This window comes from Phalacrocorax carbo, chromosome Z, assembly GCF_963921805.1.
Source record: "Phalacrocorax carbo chromosome Z, bPhaCar2.1, whole genome shotgun sequence".
Lineage (NCBI taxonomy): Eukaryota > Metazoa > Chordata > Aves > Suliformes > Phalacrocoracidae > Phalacrocorax > Phalacrocorax carbo.
In genome coordinates, this window is record NC_087548.1 from 16,550,031 (window position 1) to 16,572,769 (window position 22,739).

Here is a 22,739-nt window from a genome sequence, read left to right on the forward strand (position 1 = left end):
AAAACCCCAAAGTAGTAACCATGATGTTTTGGTATTAATCAGCAGAAGCTGGGAAACTTCAAGGTGCTTGCCTTATGTAGCTGACCTTATAAAACAAAGATGGGTATTCCTACTCAGCTTACCGAAGCCAAAGACACATACCAAGCTTGTGAACTGCTGTGACAACTGAAAGTGTCACTATGTACTAGAGGTCAAATCCTCAAACATTTTGCAGGTCAAAATTCAGGTTAGCTTAAATAGTGATACAGATGGTTTGAAAGGAAGATTATTTTTGTCTAATACAGATTAGGCAGTACATCATAAACATTTCTGCCATCTTCAGACAGCTTCACTTACTAGGTGATGAGCAGAAGGTGAGGAGAAGAATTTCTAAGTCTGCCACTGCTGCAGCTCAGAACAAACATACCTTTCAATAGCCTGAGTACCACCAGACTGGGAATGCTAATTTCTTGGAGCAGAAAATTACAGCACCTCTTGGGCAAGAACAACCCACGTTCTTCAGCCAAAGAGCCAATAACATGAATATTGAAGGTTTTTACTATGAAGATGTACTAGCTAAAATTTGATGAATGAAATGCAAGCTTTTGGAAAATATCACAGCATACTTCGCACCATAAGTATGGATGCTGTGGGGACTGGAATGATATTAGTTAATATTACTCTTGAAGGAAAAGACAAATGAAAAGGGAGTTACATCTTAGGCATGCAAGCCTCAAAAATAAAACCCCCACACACCTGCTTTATGGTATTGTGCTTGCAGATGAAGTAACAAATCCTGTGTCTGCTGACCACCATTATTTTAATACTTCAAATAAAAGTATTTAGTTTCTGCATAAAATCCTGGAGTCTAGCTCAGTACTAGTTCAGTACTTTTTAAAGGGTGAATCCTTTCCTTCTCCTTAAATAAAAGGGGGTTGGGGGAACAAATCCCATCTTAAAAACCCAGTGCTTTTTCAAGGAAAGAAATCTGAACCTAACATACCTCAGATATTTGAAGTTAATTCAAAACTCAATGCCTACCATTATTTCTGTCAGGAAAGTCTATGTTAACTTACATTGCTTGTTTCCACATGAATACAAACATTTTGCTTTCCCTGACCAAAGAAGTGGAACAGTATTTCTTCCAAATGCAAGATTTGCCCAGTCTTTGAAGGAAAAATCTGGGGCAGTAAGGAGCAACTGCTTAAACTGGTGCCGACATTTTCTTTGAAGTATAATATTCCTAGCAGGCAAGTTAAATTTTTTTACAGATTTTTCTGTATTATTTTTCAGAAATATGCTATTAAAAAAATTTCAAAAGGTCCTTTTCCTGTCCATAGGACAAATTACCCAGATAACTAGTAGCCTTTCAAAAATGAATCATAAAATGCAAACATTTATAAACAAGTCAAGTTCATCTTCAATATATTTCCAAGACAGGATACAAACATCCTCAGCTCTTAGTACATCTATCTTCCCCACACACCTACCTCACAAAGGGGAAAACCAAGACTACATTAACTCACTGTAGATGACCAGAGTGCAAAACAGAAATAAAACCATCTCCCCCAAGCTCCAGGCTTTCACCCTTAACTGCTGGAATGAGACACACAGACCTGTTCCAGCCACAAGACAGGCAATACAATTTGCATCTTCTATTCTCTTTCCATAGCTGCATTTACAGTTCAAACAAAAACAGGAAGAGTTTTCAAAATCAAATGTACAAGTTATATTAACCTCCCTGGAATATCTGCTTTATACATGCATAAGAGCAAGTGCTAAATATTAAATAAAGTAGGAAATTCCCTTATATACAGTCAGTCTGATTCAGGATCAAAACCGGGTTATGAACTACAGTCTGTCTTCAAAGGTCATATTTAATTTTAGCAAGTTGCTTTTCACAAATTCATCATTTCTTGCCAGTCTTAAGTCTAATTTATGAAAGCTTTACTTGTATTTTTGTAAGTATTTTCCAATTTTAACACCAAGTAAGTATAAAGAACAAATTCGTCAAATATGGGATTACAGAATTATTCAATTTTTCAAAACTATCTTTTAAAAAGATTTTTTGGCTCATCCAATTTCAATATGCATACTTACTAATTTAACACATTTATAGGTGTTTAACATCTGATTTTCAATAGTAAAATCAACACTGTTTTAATATCCATAAATTCAAATATTGACTTTTCATTAGGAATCATGCATCTGCAAACCTAATCCAGTTCTTTAATTCTAAGGCAACTAGAGAATTTGGAAGCACTCAAATTTAAATGTTTCCAGATCAGCACAAAAAGGAAACACAGCTATGCATGGGCATTTTCTAGCAGAATAAAGGGCTTTCTTGCAACACAACTGGAATCTCAGTAAAACCAGCAGCATTTTGTCAATGGTGGATCTCTGACAAGCTGACAGACCCAATGAGGCAATGACCCAAAGAAAAGGTTTCAGTGTAAATAAATTCAGTTCCCCAGTGATTGCTATGCACCTACATGTGTTCTGAGCCAGTTCACTGACTGAAATGCATTTTCCCTTGCCTTGACAAATGGGAAGCTGGTCCAACCACAACCATTCAGTATGCTACAAACACACACCCCTTTCCTAACTCCCTGCCCACCTGTCCTCTCTGCTCCTCTCCACAGGTTCCTCATCTACCCAAAAAGTGGTACTTGCTCTCCTTCTGAAGGCCTTTCATACCCTCTTTCTTCTGCCTACAGACTCATCCTCAGTAAGTTTTTAATTCTCTCCTCCTGCCACCTCACAATGACGGCTTCCAACACATCTATCATACTTCCAGGCAAGCACCTGTCACATTCCCATGATTTGTGAGCACATATTTGGAAAAAGCACCTCAAAGATAAGCAATACAGACCATTTCTAGAAATCACCCCTTAAATCTTTTTCACTATGAAAACTACAGTGAATGTTGACAGTTGCTATTCGCTTAGTGTGCAAACCATTGCATATCACTCTTACTGATACAGTTCTCCCCCTCACCACACTTTACCAGTTTATATCCAGAGTTGGGCATTTCACATTTTTGATTCAATTCCATGGAGCAGGAACCAATCTTTAGCTCTATTTGTACAACTTAACCCATCAATTGGGAGATATTTCAGACTTCTAAGCACTAAAATACTACAAAAGTGTAGCCAGCAGGACATCTAGACAAACTTCAGCATAACCCTGCATTCCCATATTTGCTTGTCCTTATTTGCTCCTTTCCTCTCCCATAGTATGTAGATTTCAAGTACTGTTCTATGATATTAAGCTGTTTCATTAATCTCCCAGCCAGTGTTTGACAGAGCACATATAAAACATTTTGCCTGCATCATCACTTGTTCTTTGACACCATTTGAGCTCTTACCTTAGTAAAATTATTCAAGTGACCTAGTTTCCTCATATTTGAGACGCCTTGTAATTTGGCCACATTTTGAAGAATCTCTCTCATATTATCACAGGGCTCTGAAAAAGAAAACAGGTTATTAGCAGATACAGTTGAAAAAAGTCGAAACAAGCATTCCACATGCAGTGTCCTAAATATAACACATATTCTCCTGGTCTTAATTAAGGACACAGATCATTTTTTCTCACCAAATATCAATCTGATTTATGCTTAGAACCAATACCAAGCATATCTCAGTTCTCTAGAATAAATGCTGAAGACCATGGAGGAGAGACACTCCTATTTTAAAGCAGATTTTAATCAACAACTTACACTTACAGTTGACAAAGGAATCCATTTAGTGCCTGAAACTCCTAACACCTCGTAACTGAACAGCTTTATCCTTAATCCCTTTGTAATTTAAAGACAAGTAGAAAACTTAAAGACAGAGTAAAAAGACAGCATGTTACTCCCATACCACATGACTACTTTTTTCTTTCCAGACAAAGGGTTGGTGGGATTTTGGGAAGGCAGGACTCTTTTCTGCTCTCCATATTAATGTCTGTTCACAATCACCCTAAACTTACTAGAGGATTAGGACTTTCCAGCGAGATGGACAGTGACCGACAAGGTAAATAGGGGAACTAGGAATGTCTTCTCAAGGGTTCACCATCCCAACATAAAAACCTACAAATCAGGATTCAGATACCGATTGATGACCCACCCTGCATTCTGCTAGGAAATGGGAAAGGACTACCAAACATGCTGAGAAGAGACAGTATTACCCTGCGTTTCAGAGTAACGTTGGGACTTGAGGCAGAGTGGGACAAACAACACAGAGTGGGGCTGGGCACAATGCTGCACACAGAGCTGCGGTAACAGAAACTGCAGTAAGCCCTGTACGTGCCGGTGTTTCAGCAGTACATTTTTCAAAGGGAGAGAGGCTTGACTGCAGAGTTCTCATGCAGTTTTGGATTAAACGTTGCGTGATAGGCACTATAACAACACTATCAACTGCAGTGTGGTTTGAAATAAATTAAATACCAACAGGGAGCTGGAGATTTGAGCTGCTAGAAATCATTACATCACCAAAGAAAAAAATCGCATTACATAAAATGAAGTCTTTAGAACATGCCTGCAGAGTCCAAACACCAGACAACTGAAAAGCAAAAGACGGGTTGTGTGTGTGGTGCCCCACACTAACTTCAGTGAATGAAACTTGCTTCCTTCTGCAGTATGAACAGCTACAGCTGAATTTGTGGTGTACACATAGTCTTACTTCTCTGTTCATCCTGAAAGGATATTTGTATATTTTTTCATTATACAAAGGAAATCAGGTGTCAGAGATGTAAAAAACACACCTTTTCACCACCTCGCTACAAACCAAGCTGAGGTTTTTCTTTTAATCAACTTGTGTAGTTTAAAAACTTTAAAAAGCAACAGATTTGAAAAAGCAGACATAACTAGTAATCTTATCAGGATATATTCAGACCATATTTGCAAAGACACAACCCTGTACTTGCACTATGTCCTGGTTTGCTGGCTGGGACTAAACCACAACATGCTACCATCATGAATACAAGACAGCATTTAAAGATTAAGACACCTACAGGAAGGTGCCTGAATTAAGGTGTGTAAACCTAGAAATCCATTGTAGTCAATGGAGATCTCTTCTATCAGCCAATTAAGTGGAAAACAATTACCCTGACTAGTTGCAAGATGCCTACTGAAGGGTAAACTGGATCAATTGTATTGACTATGCTGCTTACAATGAAACTCCTGCACATGTACAGACATGCTACTGCCACACCACATAATTGTGTTTTCAGACAAAACAGAGATTTTTGGGAAGACAAAGCAGTCTCCTAAACATGGGCATCAATCTCAGCCATCACCAGCTTGATGTACAGTATCCTATTTCACAAACCTAAGTCACAGCATTAAGCAAAGTCAGCTGTCAGATACACAGCCACAAGTACAGACAGAGCTACCTTGCATTGCAGAACAGTATGCACAGTGAAACCAAACATCCAATAACTTTGAATTTAAGTTGGAACATATGCATGCGGCTCTTTGAACCTCCCCAACCCAGCGGGGGGCGGGGGGGAATCTTTGATATAATGACAGAAATCAGAGACAGGAAAAACTCTTATTAGATCCATCCCAAATTTAGGATTCCCTTGCATAGTTTACCTTTCCAGGGCTTAACTCAGTTTGAGAAGTTTGCAACAGAACAAGCCATAGAAACAATGAAGACAAGTAGGCTGGGATAGTTATGGCACTACAAATAGTTTACACCACAGCATGTAATTTCAAGGGAACATAACAGGAGAGGAAAGTAACTTCCTCATAATTTGGTTTCACTGAAAAATAGAGTTTGGCTGATTTCTATGCTTTGGCCTGCCTTGGGTAATGGGTCAGAATTTCCCGGGCTCACACCACTTCTGGACCCGTTACTGTACACAAGAAAGATCCCAGGTGAGCAGCCTTAGAGCTCTCCAGACTGTCCTACTTCAATTCCCTGGAGAACAAGCAGCAACAATAAGTTTCAAAAAAGACCGGAAATATGGTCGTAAGATTTAAGTTTGAAAGTGCAGATGGCTCAAAGTTAACCTCTACCAAAACTAAGCTCACTATATGGACAGGAAAGATCGCAAGAGAGCCCAGGAAACCTCTTGTATGTCACTGGTGATGACTATTTCTCTTCAGCTACCTGATAGAGTAGGCACTAACTCAGATGTGACCAAGGTGTGCTGTGCAGAAAGGCTGCCAACTTAGGTGTGAAGAAACCAGAACATGACTGTGCTACCGCTTCCCATGTTAACAATTTTGTAGCAATGGCAGACCTTTATAACAAGGCTGCTTAATAAAAGTGTGCACTGAAAACATTTTACATGTGTATGAAAAGTTGCAGTTAAAGCAACTTCTCCTCACATGCCCTCCTCCTGCTGAGGAACACTCTCATTTCTAAAGAGACAGAAAAGTTCGAGGAAAGCCATCTTTGTAGCGCTTAGCAGAGCAGCCAGGTATTTCCCAGAAGCTTCACTAGCAGCTAAGTGATTTGAAGCGAAGTGTGGACTCCAGTTTAAGATCTACAACACTGAAAAAATTAAGAACAGACATTACCACTATCCAACGATAATACGAATACAGCAAGTTAGATGACTCACACTTCCATTATATCAACAACGCTACTGCTGTAGAAAAAACAATATAGTAAAGAAATAAATACCCTCTAATAGTACACTACCTCAGAAAAGAACTAAGATTACAGAAGCCTTTTCAGTCAAACCTTGTCAGTTCAAGCCTTGCTTAAACTTCAGAACAACCTTCTTACAAAAAATCTCTTCCAAAAAAGTTAACAAAAGAATTGTGACATATTAACTTCAAGGAAAGACTGGCTATCCTGTTTTTCCTCTTCTGGGAAAGGACCATATACTAGAAAGAAGTAGAAAATTTACTTAGCTACTCAAACATGACTCATTGTTATTACAAATAAGCTGAGTAGAGAACACAGTAAGCCCTAACAGAACTTCATGTGGCAGATATAAGAGAGTTTAAACACGGTAATGTGTAACGTGACTTCACAAATGGAGATACAGTATCTTGCTAGTCTGTCCCTTACATTAAAATGGGCTTGAAAATACACTAAATGCATTCTGGATTCTACCAGCTAAGCTTTCCTGTAATCAAATATCAGACCCAGCACTGCATATCTTCCTGCCACACAATCTCATGCAACAGCATTGAAGAACATGGATTAATGCAGAAATAGAGAAATATGACACAAAATCAGAGACTGGTCTCCCAAAACAAGAAATATCATGGCCTTACATTTCATTGTCAAGCTGAACAGCTCATGTTGGTGTTGACAAGCACTTTTGGCATTTTTTTAGGTTTTGCTGGGGTTTTGATTGTGGGAGGGTGGGGTGTTTGGTTGTTTGGTTTTTTTTTTGGGGGGGGGGGGGTAGGTTGATTGGGGTTTTTTTGGGGGGGAGAGGTGTGTGAGGGTAGTTTGTCTGTCTTTTAAGGACCCCAGTTCAGACCACTGCTGCAGAGATTTCTTAACTCTGACTAACCCTTACTCTTTAGCTTTTCCTGCTTTTCTATCTGAAAAAAAGACAAGTTACTTGTTATAATTTTAAGACCCCTCAAAAGTCTATTCTTTCCTGACTTACCTCATTCATTACTGAGATGCTGACTCATCTTGAGCTGGCCCACAGTGATAACCAAATATCTTCATGTTCTTTCCCATGGTGCTTTGGACGTGGAGTTGTGCAAAATGACTGAGCTGATCTTACGGCTTTCTTCTGCCAAAAGGTGCACAACCCCTTCCCTTATCCCTGTCCCTCTATATGATACACCCTACCCTTTACACTACTCCAGCACCCATCAGTTTCACATTGAAATAATTCCATTAACTGAGTCAGAATCCTTCTCATTCTTTTGGCTATGTTAGTTTTCTGCTGTGTTACCTAGTCAAACTCAATATTAAGGTCTTACAAAAATCCACGCAAAAGTGGCTGTGCCACTGAGCCATTCACAAGTAGAGTGGTGGAAGAAGGATGTACCCCTTCCAGAAGAAACTCATTAGAGTCAAGACTTTTTTTTTAACCTACAATTTTACATGAGGAAAATTGTCCCCATTAATGTACACAAAGCCACTTTGCCTCAAATCTCATCTAAAAACTTGTTGATACATACAAAAATTTCAAGCCAGCACACTTACGTTCTGCAACAACAGCTTAACTTGCTGATATTACCATCTCATTTTCTGTGTATCTGTCTTCTTTATTTCGACAGCAAGCACTTTGAAGTATCAGATATCTTTGTTTTGTGTACTTCTGTTACACCAGTTTCTCACCCACAACTGTTTGTAGTGAATAACACACAGTACATATAATGATAATCTTTAGCACAGCGTGAAATTGCTGTTTTTAAATCCCTAGCCTTAAGAATTCTGTGATTCTCTATGTCTTGAAGTAATTAATAGATGCATGTATATCAAAAACCTTCAAAGTTGTGTTGTTTGCTTTTAAACTCTCATGACCTTTTACAGCTTGACTCACTTTTTTCACTCCTTCAGGACTGTGACATTGTTTTTACCCAGTGAGAATCATGATGCATTCTGACAGATCCCATTCTCCAGAGAGAAAGAACACCACAGAGCTCCAGCTACACAAAACAGCTAGTGCTCCATCTAATGCAGGAATGAAACAGGAAAGGAGTTGTCACTCGTGCTAATATAGCTATTGCTGGTCCTGACAGATTTAGCAGCATTGTTTGACCACATTCAGTACGCTAGCAGCATGCCAGTTCGCTATTCTGTTACGCACATGTGAATAAAAAGCAAACACAAAGAATGGTAGGCTTTAGCACACAAATAATTCAGTAACTCAGAAGTGAGGCATAATGAGTTAAACTGAGGAGTGTATATTTTGTATGCATCACTTGGTAGATGCTAGGACAGTAGCTGTACACAGTAACCAATGTACATACAGTAAGTAAACTCTCAAGTGAGAGACTGCTCTAGCAGCTGCTATCACACCTGTTAGAATCACAGTGCCAAAAAGTGAAGTAAGAGCCTAAATACACCTAAAGACGTCTCTTTAAGGGGGAAATTGTACTTCACTACAGCTAAGCATTTCATCACTGACTAAGAACACAAGACATACCTTCCTGTTACTGAAGGAAAGAATCACAATATAGATGGATGATCCTGGTAAACTTACTATACACCTCCACATTTATTAGGGTTTTTTAAAGTCTTAAGTGCTATGCAACTGTGTATTGCAAAGCTGCTCTTAGTGGCTTGTTAAACTACCTGCTGCCAAAACGAAGGAAGTTGAGTGAAACACACACCAATTAGAAACATTAATGCACTGTTCTCCGTTTCCACTTAAACAGTAATGAGTTACTGGTTATTAAAAGCAATGAAACATCAAAAATCAGTTACTTAGGTGTCTGTGTAAGCCTAGATGACAGGTAATCAGTCTGCTAAAACACTTTTAATCAACACCTTTAATAATGAAATGAAACACCAATGAGAAGGCATATCCTGCCATTATCAACTTGCTAAAAAAAAAATCAGGATAATTATGTAATCTCTCATAACATTAAGTATTCGTAATTTACATCTAATTCAAAAATGTGGAAATTGCACAGAAGAACACCACCCAGGTTCTGAGAACAACGGAAGAAGAGAAAGCTACGTAAAAAAGCAAACTGCACAGCAGAGATCACTCCTGAATTATTTGTATTGACACATCAACTCCACTCCACCAGATTCAAAGAAATCAGCGCATGAACACTTTACATTCAGCCTATAATTTTTAAAAACACAGTAATACCTGATTAGACTGAAGGTATGTCTCAATTTATAAGGTAAAAAAATATAAATAATTGTTTATAATACCACGTTTAGGTACTTACTATTAGGTTGAAAAATGTGTTATATACTAAGACAGATACACATGATCTATAATAATTTTTAAAATTCTGTTATCACACTTGAATCAGTAAGGTGCAAAATACTTTGCACTGATATAGTGTGATGTATAAGTTTTGCCAAATAATCATCATAAATTTTAGATTTAAAAAACCCACAGTGTATAAAAACCTTAAAAGTTGAGAGCATCCCCTTGAAAAGTACAGGTGACCAAAACCAGTGATTTCTGCAGAATGTACCTACAGATTTATTTAGTTTGATTCCTATAGCTTCCATTGGCAAACCATATATAAAGCATTTCTTTTTGAATACAACAGAGAAGTTTCAGTAAGTTTCAGAAGTTCCATGAAAACAGAAAGAAAATAAAAGCTGAGAACTCAAATTTTTTTCACTCTTGCTGCTTGAGAAAGCTATAAATAGATGAAAGTGGATCAATAATATTTTAAAAATAACACCTCCTCTCTTTTATGACACTCAGCAAAGAAAGTAAAAGAACTGTTCTTCTTCCTACATCAATCAAGTAGATATTAACCTTCACAGTTACAAAAATGTCTATTAACTAGAAAGCAGTGAAAAAGACAGCGTATGCAAGGTAGGATCCAGGAATCACTGGAACCTAAGAAGAGAAGATAGTCTGGTATCAGGATTACACTTAGGAGTCTAATCCTTCCTATTTTAGTTCTGTACATCTAGACTTATACACACATCCTTCTGTAAGTAAACAGAAAACAAAAATTTAAATACCTACTGTGACTGTATAGATTTATCTTCTGCAGATGTGCATAAAATATGGTAAATTAAAGGATAATTTAAAAAATATTCCTCAGTATGGATAAAGGTGGCAGGAAATACACCTTCTGCTGTTGCAGACAGCTTGAAGCACTGACCACAGTTAAAAAAAGGACCACTTTCCAAATTACTGTTTTACAACATTATTTCTAACCAAGACACTGAGATTATACATGTATAAAGGCCATCCTTAAATCCTCACTCTTGGAATTATATTAATTATTCCCAGCGTGTGATCTTGCATAGAAATTTGTAGACAAGAGTTGCTTTACTGCTAAAACATCTGAAAAACATGTTTTGTATTTGAAACGTTAACAGCTTCCCTAGCATCTAAAAACTGTAGTAATACTATATAAACAAAAGCACAGAACAAAGCTGAAGATTGGACACATAAATTATTTTGGATTGTGAGAGACCAACTCAAAACACCTTTAAACTTCGAACACAGAAGGAGAAAACTGAAGGACCATTCCAAAGGATAACTTGTCTATTCATACAGAACAAATGTTTGATTTAGTCCTCCATTTAGATTTACAGCTAGGTCATCAACTCTCAGGAAGACATTATGCTAATGCCAAGAATCTTAGCAATCATTCTCGGTATACACAGTCTTTATGTACTACATAATTATTCCCCTACCCCCTGCCCAAGAAAAACATAATGCCATCTTTCTACAACATTACACAACTATAACCACTGCACACTAGGATGACTAAAAGCAAGCTGAGGTTATAGTCTCCTAATAAAATTTCTCTCATTACCACTTCATAGTAAAACAGAAATATAAATTATTGCAGAGTACACAGTTAAAACTCTAGAAGAACTTGCTCTAAAACTTTCAAAAGTTTAGATGTTTAAAAGAAAAAGGGAAAGAAAAAAAGATGACAAAAAGAACGGAGACTCAAAACACTGGAGGCTGGGGAACGCTCCATAGCAGCATGACATGTTTGTTTGCCCTGTATTTTACTCTCTCCTCTGCACAAATTATCAGCTACTGTCAAAGACAGGACACAAGGCTGGAGTGACCCTATACACCTGTTCTTATGCTCAAAAGCCAATAAAAGGCTGAAGGATAAGCCTTTCCCAGATTCTCAATGTTCGTTATGTTGTTATACAAATCAAATTAAACCCTTATTCACAGTTGATGTTCTGGAAAGTATTATTGTAATTTTTTAGAAAATTACCTTCAATTCCTCAAACCCATTTCTTCTTTTCTGCCACCAATTCTAGAAACAGAAAACTCAGGACAGTCACAATCTTAGATGCTCTTATAAAAGATATACTGTGACTGCTTCACATCATGCAACTACCATTTGATGAGTGTTATCAGACAAATCTCCTTTCAAAACAACCCAAAAGAGTTCTGATCATGTATTTATCTGAGTATTATTGAACTGACAGGCAAGTTAATAATATCATTGACATCAGAAGATAATTTATGAAAGGGAGAAGTGTCATCCTCTCTATTTTCCCAATTAACATTCTGATTCTTCTCTGCATCATTTTAATTCATTCAAGAACCCAAAAACATTAAAGTTGTCCAGTGAAATGGCCCCTACTGATAAACTCCAAGCTGTCAGGAGGTAGCCACCGTCCCCAGAAATTCCCTGTTACATGGAGTGTCATCTAAGAAGAAAAAGCCTAGCAACATTAGCAGATGGAGGACCACCCAGTTTGCCAATGAAGAGATGAAGGGTAGTTTGGCAAGACACAGGAAGAGCAAAGTAATAATGTCCTCAAATTCAAGTATTAATAAAGGTACACAACTATAAACTACAAGTAATTCACAAACAGCAAAAAACTGCAGCAGGAAATCTCTAAACTGTGGCAAATGTGCAATGTGGTAACTACCCCCCTTAACATGATATAACCAGAAGATTTCAAAATAGCACATGCGTTGATGATGCTTGGGATCTCCAGTCCCTTGTACTAGGGACAAGACAGATCTCATCCATCTGTAGCTATGACTGTTCAAGACTTACTTCTTCTCTTGAAAAGGTCATTTTCAGAGAAGAGATGGGAAGCACCATATTTATAAGTTTCACAACAAGACCTAAGTACAATTCTTTAAACTCAGAAATCACCTAAGTCATTGGTCAATTTCAACTTGAACGAATCTATCCCTCTGAAATAACAGGCTAACCTAAAATACTGAGCTGGAAACACAATGTTTAGGGAAACATCAAAATTTTTTCCGCTTTTTTTGGTATGTCATAAAAAAAACAGTAAGTCTATCCATGAGAATCACATATGGTTTGCATAAAGAAGGGGATGAACACATTCTAAATTCTCCAGATATGAGATTGCTAAAGCTGAATTCTGACTTCACTGATAGTCAAGAAGGTAACCAAGGAAAAAGACTACTTACAGATTTAATTTTTCAGGCAACAGCTGTTCTTGATAGTCCTCTATTTTTATGCATTAATTACTTTTAAATATATATATTGTTTTATTTATAGTCTGTGTACGCTTCAAGCAGGAAGCCAATCTTTTATGCAGGGGAAGAAACTGAATAAAATCCCTGTATTGTTCACCATACATCTCATATAAAGAGATTAACGAAGTTACTCTTTGTAATCATATTTTTCCATAAATCAAGGCCGTATTGTTTTGTTTTAAATACCTTCCCTCTATGCAGAAGTATCTCCTACTAACCATTCTGCAGTCTTAATCAACAGCTGTAGTTCATTTTGCAACAAATGTAACTTATGCAAATGGCGTATAGAGATGTACCTCTTTCATTTTAACTAAACAAGTGCTAACTGACAGTAGCAATTTCAAATATAGGTGACTAACTGTCCTAGCTCATCTTTAGCACTTTCCTGCCCATTTGGTCTTAGACTCACAACATTATTCAAAGGATCACTAATAAACAGCATGACATTTCCTTAACTACCCATTACTCCAATTGAAAGGGAGTTCAGAACCTTTGTGCTTTTCATTCTATGTCTAAAACAATTCAGCATATTTAATTCCTACAGAAATAAATAAAAAAATACGAGTTTTTAAAAGTAGCTTTCTGAAGTGTTTCCAGAGCAGCTACCTGAATAAGTGGCCAGATGTAGCCAAAACTGTTGCAATAAGTAGCACTTGGACTAAAAGGAGCTTAGAGAAGTCTAGATAGTGAAAAACAAAACCAGTAAATTTAGAAATAAATTCTCCCCTTTTAGGAAGACTTTCATAAAGGTTCTATCACTTAGACAAACTTATTAATGAAAAATGTTGACTCCAAGGATATTGCTGTTCAGGCAGAATTTGGGAGAAGACACTTCCTCACAATATTTAGTTACCCAAACCTATTCAGGCCACCGTTGAGATGCAGCTTGCTATACTAGAGTAAGGACATGAGTTCTACAGAGCTTTCAGGTATGTACTAGAAGTAAATTCAGTCACATCACAAAGAAAATACAACTGTAAGGAGAATTTTTTTTTGTTCTTTGGCATTGGGTTTTTTTTTACTGGGTTTTGTGTCTTTTTTTAAACTACATTTTGTCACTTGTACATCTTTACCAGCATTTCTTCTCTTCACCAGATGCAAGGATTTGGTGAATACACTATTCACTAATCACGCTCTGAAGTTTTGTTAACTCCTACTGTTTTCCTGATGCATTCTACCCAAATTTGCCATCACCTCAACAGACGGTTGGCAAATGAAAAAAAAAAAAAAAACACACGTCTGCTGTATACATGAATGTGCTAATAATACAGATTTTTAAACCAGAATAAAGCAAAATACATTTTGTTGTGAGCGCAAAAGTTATGAGTGCTCCAGTAAAGCAATTTGTCAGATATCAGCCAGCACTTGTGTAGCAGTGTTATGGCACCTTTCCTTCTGTGTCAGAACTTATCTCAGGAGCACAGGAGTGCTGCTCAGTGTGTGCATTCACCTGCACTATGGTATAAGCATCTGCCTACCTGCATGCAGTTAAAAAACACTTCCAGTGAAGAGCAAACCCCTTATTTTATCTAGTCTCTTGTGTACTTATCAAAGCCTCAAGTCACATTCTTATGTCTTAGTTGTAAGAAGCTAGCTGGTTTTAAGGTAGATGACTCATGCCATTCATTATTCAAAATGTCTCAGGCAGGAGCCTCAATTAGTATGAAAAAGCTTATCTGATTTTTCAGTACATTCCCCCAAACTAGTCAGCCATCGTTTCAACATCAATTCTCAAGCTGTCCTGTAACCCTCTCGAACACTGATCTTCTCTGCAGCATTTGGGTTTCTGTGGATATAAATGGTTAGAAAACAGCAGTTTTTCACTCTAACTGGATATTTCACTTCTTCCCACTTTAAAGAGAGAAACTTTATCTGATGTTGAGCATCTCTTCTACATTATTAGAGAAAAGGGAGATTGCTAGTTAATTGGTAAAGTATGCATGAAGATCATGAAACTGGGCAAATAAGTGATGTATTTCTTTCTGGGAAGGCTATTGTTGACATAGCTTCCTTATTTACTGTAATTATGATGAGGGGTGCATTTCTTTAGACAGGATCTATACTGGATAGTCTCTGACAAAAAAAATCCTGAAACTAATCATTGCATTAATCTCAAAGGGAGGGGAGGGGATGAAAGGGAGAAAAAACCTGAAGAACATTTATGACAAAGACTAAAACATTTACATCAAGAAGGCGGCAGAAACTAGAAACTGCTGCAGTACAAAAATCTCTAAGATTCAAATGACAAGGGGGGGAAGCAGAATACTATAATGTTGTGGAAACATAGCACTGCTTAAACACCTAAGAAGCTATTTATACCAATCCAAATCGCAGAACAATCTCTTCTGTCAAATATAAATAGAAACCACAAGATATTAGAACAGTCATTTTATTCTCTGCCCTTCAGAAGTGCTGACATTTGTTGACCAATCTGAACCACTGTAGCAAAAACAAAAAAACAACCCATAAAAACAAATTTAGAGATGCTGTACACAAAAACTTTAAAGACAGTTATGAATACAGATCTTGACATGGTAGTGCCCAGCTCCTACAGATCGATACCTTAACACTAGGTAAGCGCGTCGTAAGGTTTTAAAGTTGCCTTTATTAATATTTTTTCCTTCATTAAAAATGCTGCTCCTGTTTTCAAGAAATATTGTATGCGCACACCATTTTCATAGTTCTGACAAGACTTAAGATTGTAAAAGCAGTAATACCTTAGGAAGCAAAGCCAAACACCAAAGTGTTATTAATCAAACCAGGCCAGTGCACTATACAACTCCAAAACAACAGTCAACTAAAGCACAAGCGCAGACAGGAAAGCTGATCATATGCCTTAATTTTGGAGCACATATACTCAGCACCTCTAACCCTCTTACTTTTAAAACCTACTAAAAGGTTACATGTTGCCCAAGAAGTTAGCAGGCTACCATCTTTGATCACTCCTCCTTTAGTGTCCCTATATAAAAAACACCCCCACATACAAGAACAAAGCAGTCTGAGAAATGTTCTACAGCAAGACAAGAGCTTTCTCCAGTTGTTTTTAAAGTTGCTCCTTTATATCTCAGAAGAACTGAAAACAAATGTTACTAATTACCTTCTCCCTCCTATTAAGGCTTCTGTAACAGAGTCACAAAGAAGGGAGCAAAAAACCAGCTATTGCTCTGTGTGACCTGCTCTAACACAAGCATCCTGCTATAGTTATCCACTGCGATGATGGCACACTGTGGAGCAAGGGTGAAAGGACCCCATGCATTTTATTTATTTAGGTATTTTTAAAATACTGTTTCTACTATGCGGTGGAACCCCACTTCTCCCTGTTTTCAAGCCAGATCATGTATCACAAGGGTACGCAAAGAACTTAAAAGGCTTTCTGTAATGGTCTTGCCATGTGGAAGAACTGCCTTTGAGTCACCAAGTATAAACCAGCTACCATCTCTGCACAGGTTCCCCACTACCTCACTGCAAGCACTCCAAAAGGGTTTTTTTCCCTCCCCCATTACTTGAGCTCTCAGTATCAGACAGGTGTGCCACATCCCTCCCTGCTTCTTCCATACTGATGAAGGAAGCTGGAAACAGCACGGTCATCACATCTCAGGCTGCATTTGGAAACAGATTTCATCCAGCCTTACTTGACTATCCTGCAAATAACCCTTAAAAATGCCTGACATTTTTGTGGGCTGTAAACAGCAAACAGCATCTTGAGATGTTTGCCCTGCATGCAATGCATTACCATTTGCCATGAGGGCACACGGAACCAAATACAACACGGTTTACAGTGATGCAAGCACAGTAAGAAAAGTAATACAGTTCAGAACTCTTGAGGTTCAATGGAACTTCTTTATCTTTTATTTTTACCTACATGATAGAAGGAAGTGATGGAGAATGAAGGCAAAAAAGGAGAAGGTATTTTTTCAGACAACACTAGCCAATTTTGTGAAACCCTCTCTCAGGGAGAGAAATAAAGCCAGTATTCTCTGCTACTTCATTCGTATCTGTCTCATGTTGTAGCTAGAGGACTCAACATTTACAAAGTACAGAGAATTGGCTGTACAAGAAAAGCTGCTAAATCAAAGCACTATCTCGTAATGAATGTTTATGAATAATAAATGGAAGTACTGATGTTGGAGATAGGTACATTTCAGTTAAAGAGTACAGTATCAGAAAGTAAAGACTGTTACCCTTGTGAGAAACTGAACTAAGGTATTGTTTATTAAGACTTATGTTAAGCTCAATGTAAAGCATGCGAAGAATACCTCCCAGGCGTGCTTATGCAAGATAACCATCAGATGTCCAAACTTATCGACAGAGATAAGACAAGCAACCCCTTATCACCAGGAAGCAGGAAACGACCCCCTAACAACAACTGAAGCATGCGAAAAGTACCTCCACTATCTCATTGAACATGGAAGTAAAGATGTATAAAGAGAGACTGTTTGAACTGCTCAGTACGGCAGTTGGCGGAGCGCAGACTCCCCTGCCGTCCAGCGCTGTATTTGCTCATATTCTACTTGCTACAATTAATAAAATTCTAATTGGATTATGATCCATTGTGGTCTCAATTTATGACAATTTGGTGCCGTGACTCGGATAAGGAACGGTGAGCTTCTGTCCTCCGGGGAGGCGCCCCGCGGCAATCCGCGGCCCCGCGACCGACAGCTTACCTCAACCTTACCGACGAACCTAAATTCTAGAATGATGAGCAAAGGAGAAACCGGTAAAATCCCATAAAAATTCTGTGCACGGGAGTCCGGACGAAGACGCAGGGCGCGTAAGTATATGGCGAATTTGTTCGCGGGTTTACCGTTCGGGCGGGATTGGGTTTCCTGGAATATAACGAGTGAGAGGTTCGCTATATTGAACCAGGCGAGTGCGGACCCTTAAGTACTGCGTTTCCCATCTCCCGCGAGGGACTGGGCCAGGAACAAGGGGAACGAGTGAGTGCACGCTTGTGGATATTCCAGAAGATGGGGGCGAAGGGCAGCAAGCCTTCGACTCCCATGGGAAAGGTACCCACTGTACCTAAGAATACCCCTCTGGCATATATCCTAGACAATTGGAGATATTTCCCTGGAACCCTAGGGAAAGATAAACAGAAAATGATAAAATATTGTACTAGGATATGGGGAGGGAAGAAGATTTCTAAAGATGTCGTTTGGCCAGTCTATGGGTCAGAAGAGGATTGGGTCAGACAACAATTAAACCTCTGGGTTAACAATAAAAAAAACCCTTAACCCAGAAGAGAGTCAGTATGCGGAAGTGTGGCTAGAAAGACCGAGAGCTAGACTTTATCCACTGAATGAAGTAAAAACTGAACAAAAGAAAAAGAAGGAAGAGTTAGACGAAACCCTTCTAACCCCCCCCTCCTTATATTTCTCCTCCTGCTCCCGCAGCCCCTTCAGAGGTCCCCAGAGTGCCCACTCCCCCACCAGAATCGGAACAAGGGTCTCCCCCTCCTCCTAGACGCGTAACTAGGAGTCAAAAAGGGGCAGCTCAGATGTATCCTTTAAGGGAAATGCCCATGGGGGGACCCCAACCTGTGATTGGATATATTTTTGTGCCCCTAAGTTCGGCTGACCTACGAGATTTTAAAAGAACCGAGATGGGAAACCTAATTGAAGACCCACTCGGAGTGGCAGAAAGATTAGATCAATTTTTGGGACCAAACCTTTATACTTGAGATGAGATGCAATCTATCCTTGGTCAATTATTTACTACCGAGGAAAGAGATATGATTAGACGAGCAGGAATGAGACTGTGGGATGCTCAGCATGCCCAGAGACCCCAAGCAGATATTAAATGGCCACTCCAAAGACCTAATTGGGATAATCAGGATCCGGTGCATAGAACTCATATGCAGGACCTGAGAACTATAGTAATTCAAGGGATTAGAGAAGCAGTACCCCGTGGCCAGAATATCAATAAAGCATTTAATGAAATACAAAAGAAAGATGAGAGCCCTACTGAGTGGCTGGAACGACTGAGGAAAGCCCTTCAGCTGTATTCTGGGGTAAATCCAGACGACCCTTTAGGGCAAGCGCTCCTCAAAACTCAGTTTGTGGCAAAATCATGGGAAGATATCAGAAAGAAGATTGAAAAGTTAGAGGACTGGCAGAATAGAGGGTTGGATGAATTATTGAGGGAAGCTCAGAAAGTCTACGTAAAGCGGGAAGAAGAGAGCAGCAAGCGACAAGTAAAAATGATGGTAGCAGCAGTCAGAGAGGATCGCAAAGGGCGGACTGGTGAACACAGATCTGCTGGAACGAAACAAGGGAACGTGGTAGTAAAGAAGGAACAGAGATGTTGTTTTTACTGTGGAAAGAAGGGACATATAAAGACGAATTGCAGAGAAAGGATCAGGGATGAGGAAATATTAAAAACGGAATAGGAGAGTCAGGGGCTCTATATCTTAGGGGACCGGAGTCATCATGAGCCCTTGATAAAATTAAAAATAGGTCCCCATAAACAAGAGTTCACCTTTTTAGTAGACACTGGGGCTGAGAAATCGACTATTAGGCAAATACCTGAGGGATGTAAAGTTTCCCCTGAAAAAGTACAAGTAATTGGGGCAAAAGGAGAATTTAAGACAATAGAATCGGGCCCCCTGAGTGCCAGCTGGTCGGCTCAAGCCTGTGAGCTGTACACATTGTGGAAAGCCTTAGTGTCACTGAAGGGAAAGGATGGAACTATATATACAGACTCACGCTATGCGTTCGGAGTAGTACATACCTTTGGGAAAATATGGGAGGAGAGAGGATTTGTTAACTCACAGGGAAAAGAACTGATACACCCAGAATTAATTCGGCGAGTTCTGGGGGCATTGAAAATACCAAATAAAATAGCAGTTGTACATATAAAGGGACACCAGCGAGGCACGAGTTATCAAGTTAGAGGAAATAATGCAGCTGATACAGAAGCAAAACGAGTAGCAGGCAATTATAGTACGATTTTGACTATGCAACAAGTACCTGTTAGTAATAATTTGAGTTTTGAGTCTGCAGAAAAGGAAAAACTAGAACAAATGGGAGCTAAGGAACAAGATGAAACAGCTGTCCGGACTGCTGAGTGTGGATGGACTCATGCTAGTCGCATTAAAGGCCCAGTGACGAGACCCCACTGGAAAGTAATCAGTACTCCAGGTGACACCAAGATAACTCTGAAAAGATAACGTAATGATAAGAACTTTAGTTGATTATTTTGCCGCATTACCTTTTGGTATAAAGTGTATATTGCTGTTTATATTTGCTATAATTATCTTTTTTTAATCTATTATATATGGAAGCGTACAAAGTGTGTTGAAGGAAATTGCTAAACTTATGTAGTAACACAATATTGAATATAGAGGAAAAGCTAATAAGCACTTTAGATATACAAATTAGATGCAATCATTTGAACTGCGATTGTTATCCATTTGCTCGTTGCAAGTGTAAGGTATGCCAGGATAAATGGTGGACACACTGTGAATATGGATACCCTCCGATAGGAGTTTGCACACAGTGTTGGAAAACCCAAAGAACTCTCACTGAGTGGAAATTAAAAACAATTAGAGTCGGAACAAGAAATTATTCGAGGATCCCACGAATGGTGGAAAGTTTTGCCAAAGGAATAAACCCTTAGTATTATTGTTACCATTCCAACGAATCAATCCCCTTTGTGGTTGAAATTTTGGCTACAAAGTGCAGAAGGGAAGTACTAGCTGTGTCTTGCTTAGTCCCATTAGTTAAAGCTGCAAAGTGGGAGGCCTATATAAACAGGCAGAAAGCCCGAAACAGCTGTTCTCCTGAAGATTTCCCTTGCTGCCGAGAAGATGGTACACCCCGTGGCTCGAAGCAACCGAGTCGACGGGCGAGGCAGAGGAGGAACAAACTGTGGAGAAAAGAACCAGAACAATGAGACGCAAAAGCAGCTATGGTCGAACTTCCCCAAGACTGGTAAAAGTGTACTTAAATTGGAAAAATTGACAGACACCCTTTTTCCTGGTATATCGTTAGTTTTATTATCGATAATAGCCCAAACTCCGGAAAAGGTTAGATCAACGTAAAAAAGATCGTGAAGCGGGCAAGTTATGGTATAAAAGCTGGTTTAATGTTTCACCTTGGCTAACCACTTTGTTGTCTGCTTTAGCAGGACCGCTTATTATGTTGATTCTGGGACTTATATTTGGACCTTGTATATTACGCTGTATTTTACATTTTATTAAAGAACGGTTTGACCCAGCTAAATTGCTTATTTTGACTACAAGGTCTGAAGCAAAATATAAGAGTGTATCTATTAATGAAGATGACGATTGTTGTGAATGCATTATGCCACATAAGAACTATGATTGTAATTGTGAGATATTACCTTGTGAGTGTTATGATAAATGTCGGAATTGTGGAAGAAGATTTGCCTGCAGTGCCGAAAATGAAAGTAGTGTCTAATAAACAATAATAGGATAAAAAGAAAAAGGGGGGATTGTGAGAAACTGAACTAAGGTATTGTTTATTAAGACTTATGTTAAGCTCAATGTAAAGCATGCGAAGAATACCTCCCAGGCGTGCTTATGCAAGATAACCATCAGATGTCCAAACTTATCGACAGAGATAAGACAAGCAACCCCTTATCACCAGGAAGCAGGAAACGACCCCCTAACAACAACTGAAGCATGCGAAAAGTACCTCCACTATCTCATTGAACATGGAAGTAAAGATGTATAAAGAGAGACTGTTTGAACTGCTCAGTACGGCAGTTGGCGGAGCGCAGACTCCCCTGCCGTCCAGCGCTGTATTTGCTCATATTCTACTTGCTACAATTAATAAAATTCTAATTGGATTATGATCCATTGTGGTCTCAATTTATGACACCCTCAAAAAGGAAAAAATGAAGACAGAGACATGAACAGCACTTGACCATCAGCAGCTGACACCCTTGTATCGCTCCAAAGCTTCAGTGAGCGAACAAGCTCTGAAAAGTTCCTAACAGCCACTGCAGGCTCAGAGCTACAGGAATCCCCTAAAGGATGGGCATGTAAAAGAGCCTGACTACAGATAAGGCCCTGTAAGACACAGCTCTCAACTACACAAGTTCTAAACTACTTTGGCCTTCACAACCCAAAAGCAACAGCTGAAACTCCAACAAAGGAAGGTGTTGGTCACCCAATAGGGTAAGGCAATTCAGTTAGACAGGAGCAAAGAATGTAGCAGCAAACAAAGTGTGGACTATACAAGCCTTTTACAGTGCCCAGAGCTTTGGGAGGTATATAAGCTTCTGTAATTCAGCTTGGAATACCTGTAGAACAGTCAGAAACAATTATGGTAAAAGCATATAATACTATATCACAGCTACGTGCACAACCATGGCTGGACTCAATGCAAGAATTCCTACCAAATGCACTAACCTGGCTGGTAACTCCAATTGTCCTTTCTGGCCTTAACAAGTTACAAGCTTGATTTCAGTAGTCTAATTAAAACAATCTGCCTCATCTCATTGCTAATTCCTTCCAGATGACTGCAGTGGGAGTCGCACTGGTGGTAAGTCTGTCCTCCTTTTCCTTGTCTGTTCTATTCTGAGCAGGTGATAGAACACAAGGCTAAAACCTGAGTATGCCGAATTCCAATTAGTAATCGCAATTTTGTAGTCAATAGAAGACACAACATGTGACCCTAAGGCGACAAAACAATGAGTCTAATCTGTATCTGAACGTTTTATCTTACTATACCAAC

General features: G+C 38.8%; 1 protein-coding gene across 2 annotated transcripts in view; it reads right to left on the reverse strand.

The window, feature by feature from the left end:
• Positions 1-22,739, reverse strand: part of RICTOR (RPTOR independent companion of MTOR complex 2) — a 103,607-nt gene that overhangs the window by 77,513 nt on the left and 3,355 nt on the right. For both annotated transcript variants that reach the window (XM_064439385.1, XM_064439384.1), the window contains exon 3: positions 3,347-3,444. In XM_064439385.1, coding sequence (XP_064295455.1) covers positions 3,347-3,444 — 98 coding nt within the window. The remainder of the gene's footprint in view (positions 1-3,346; positions 3,445-22,739) is intronic.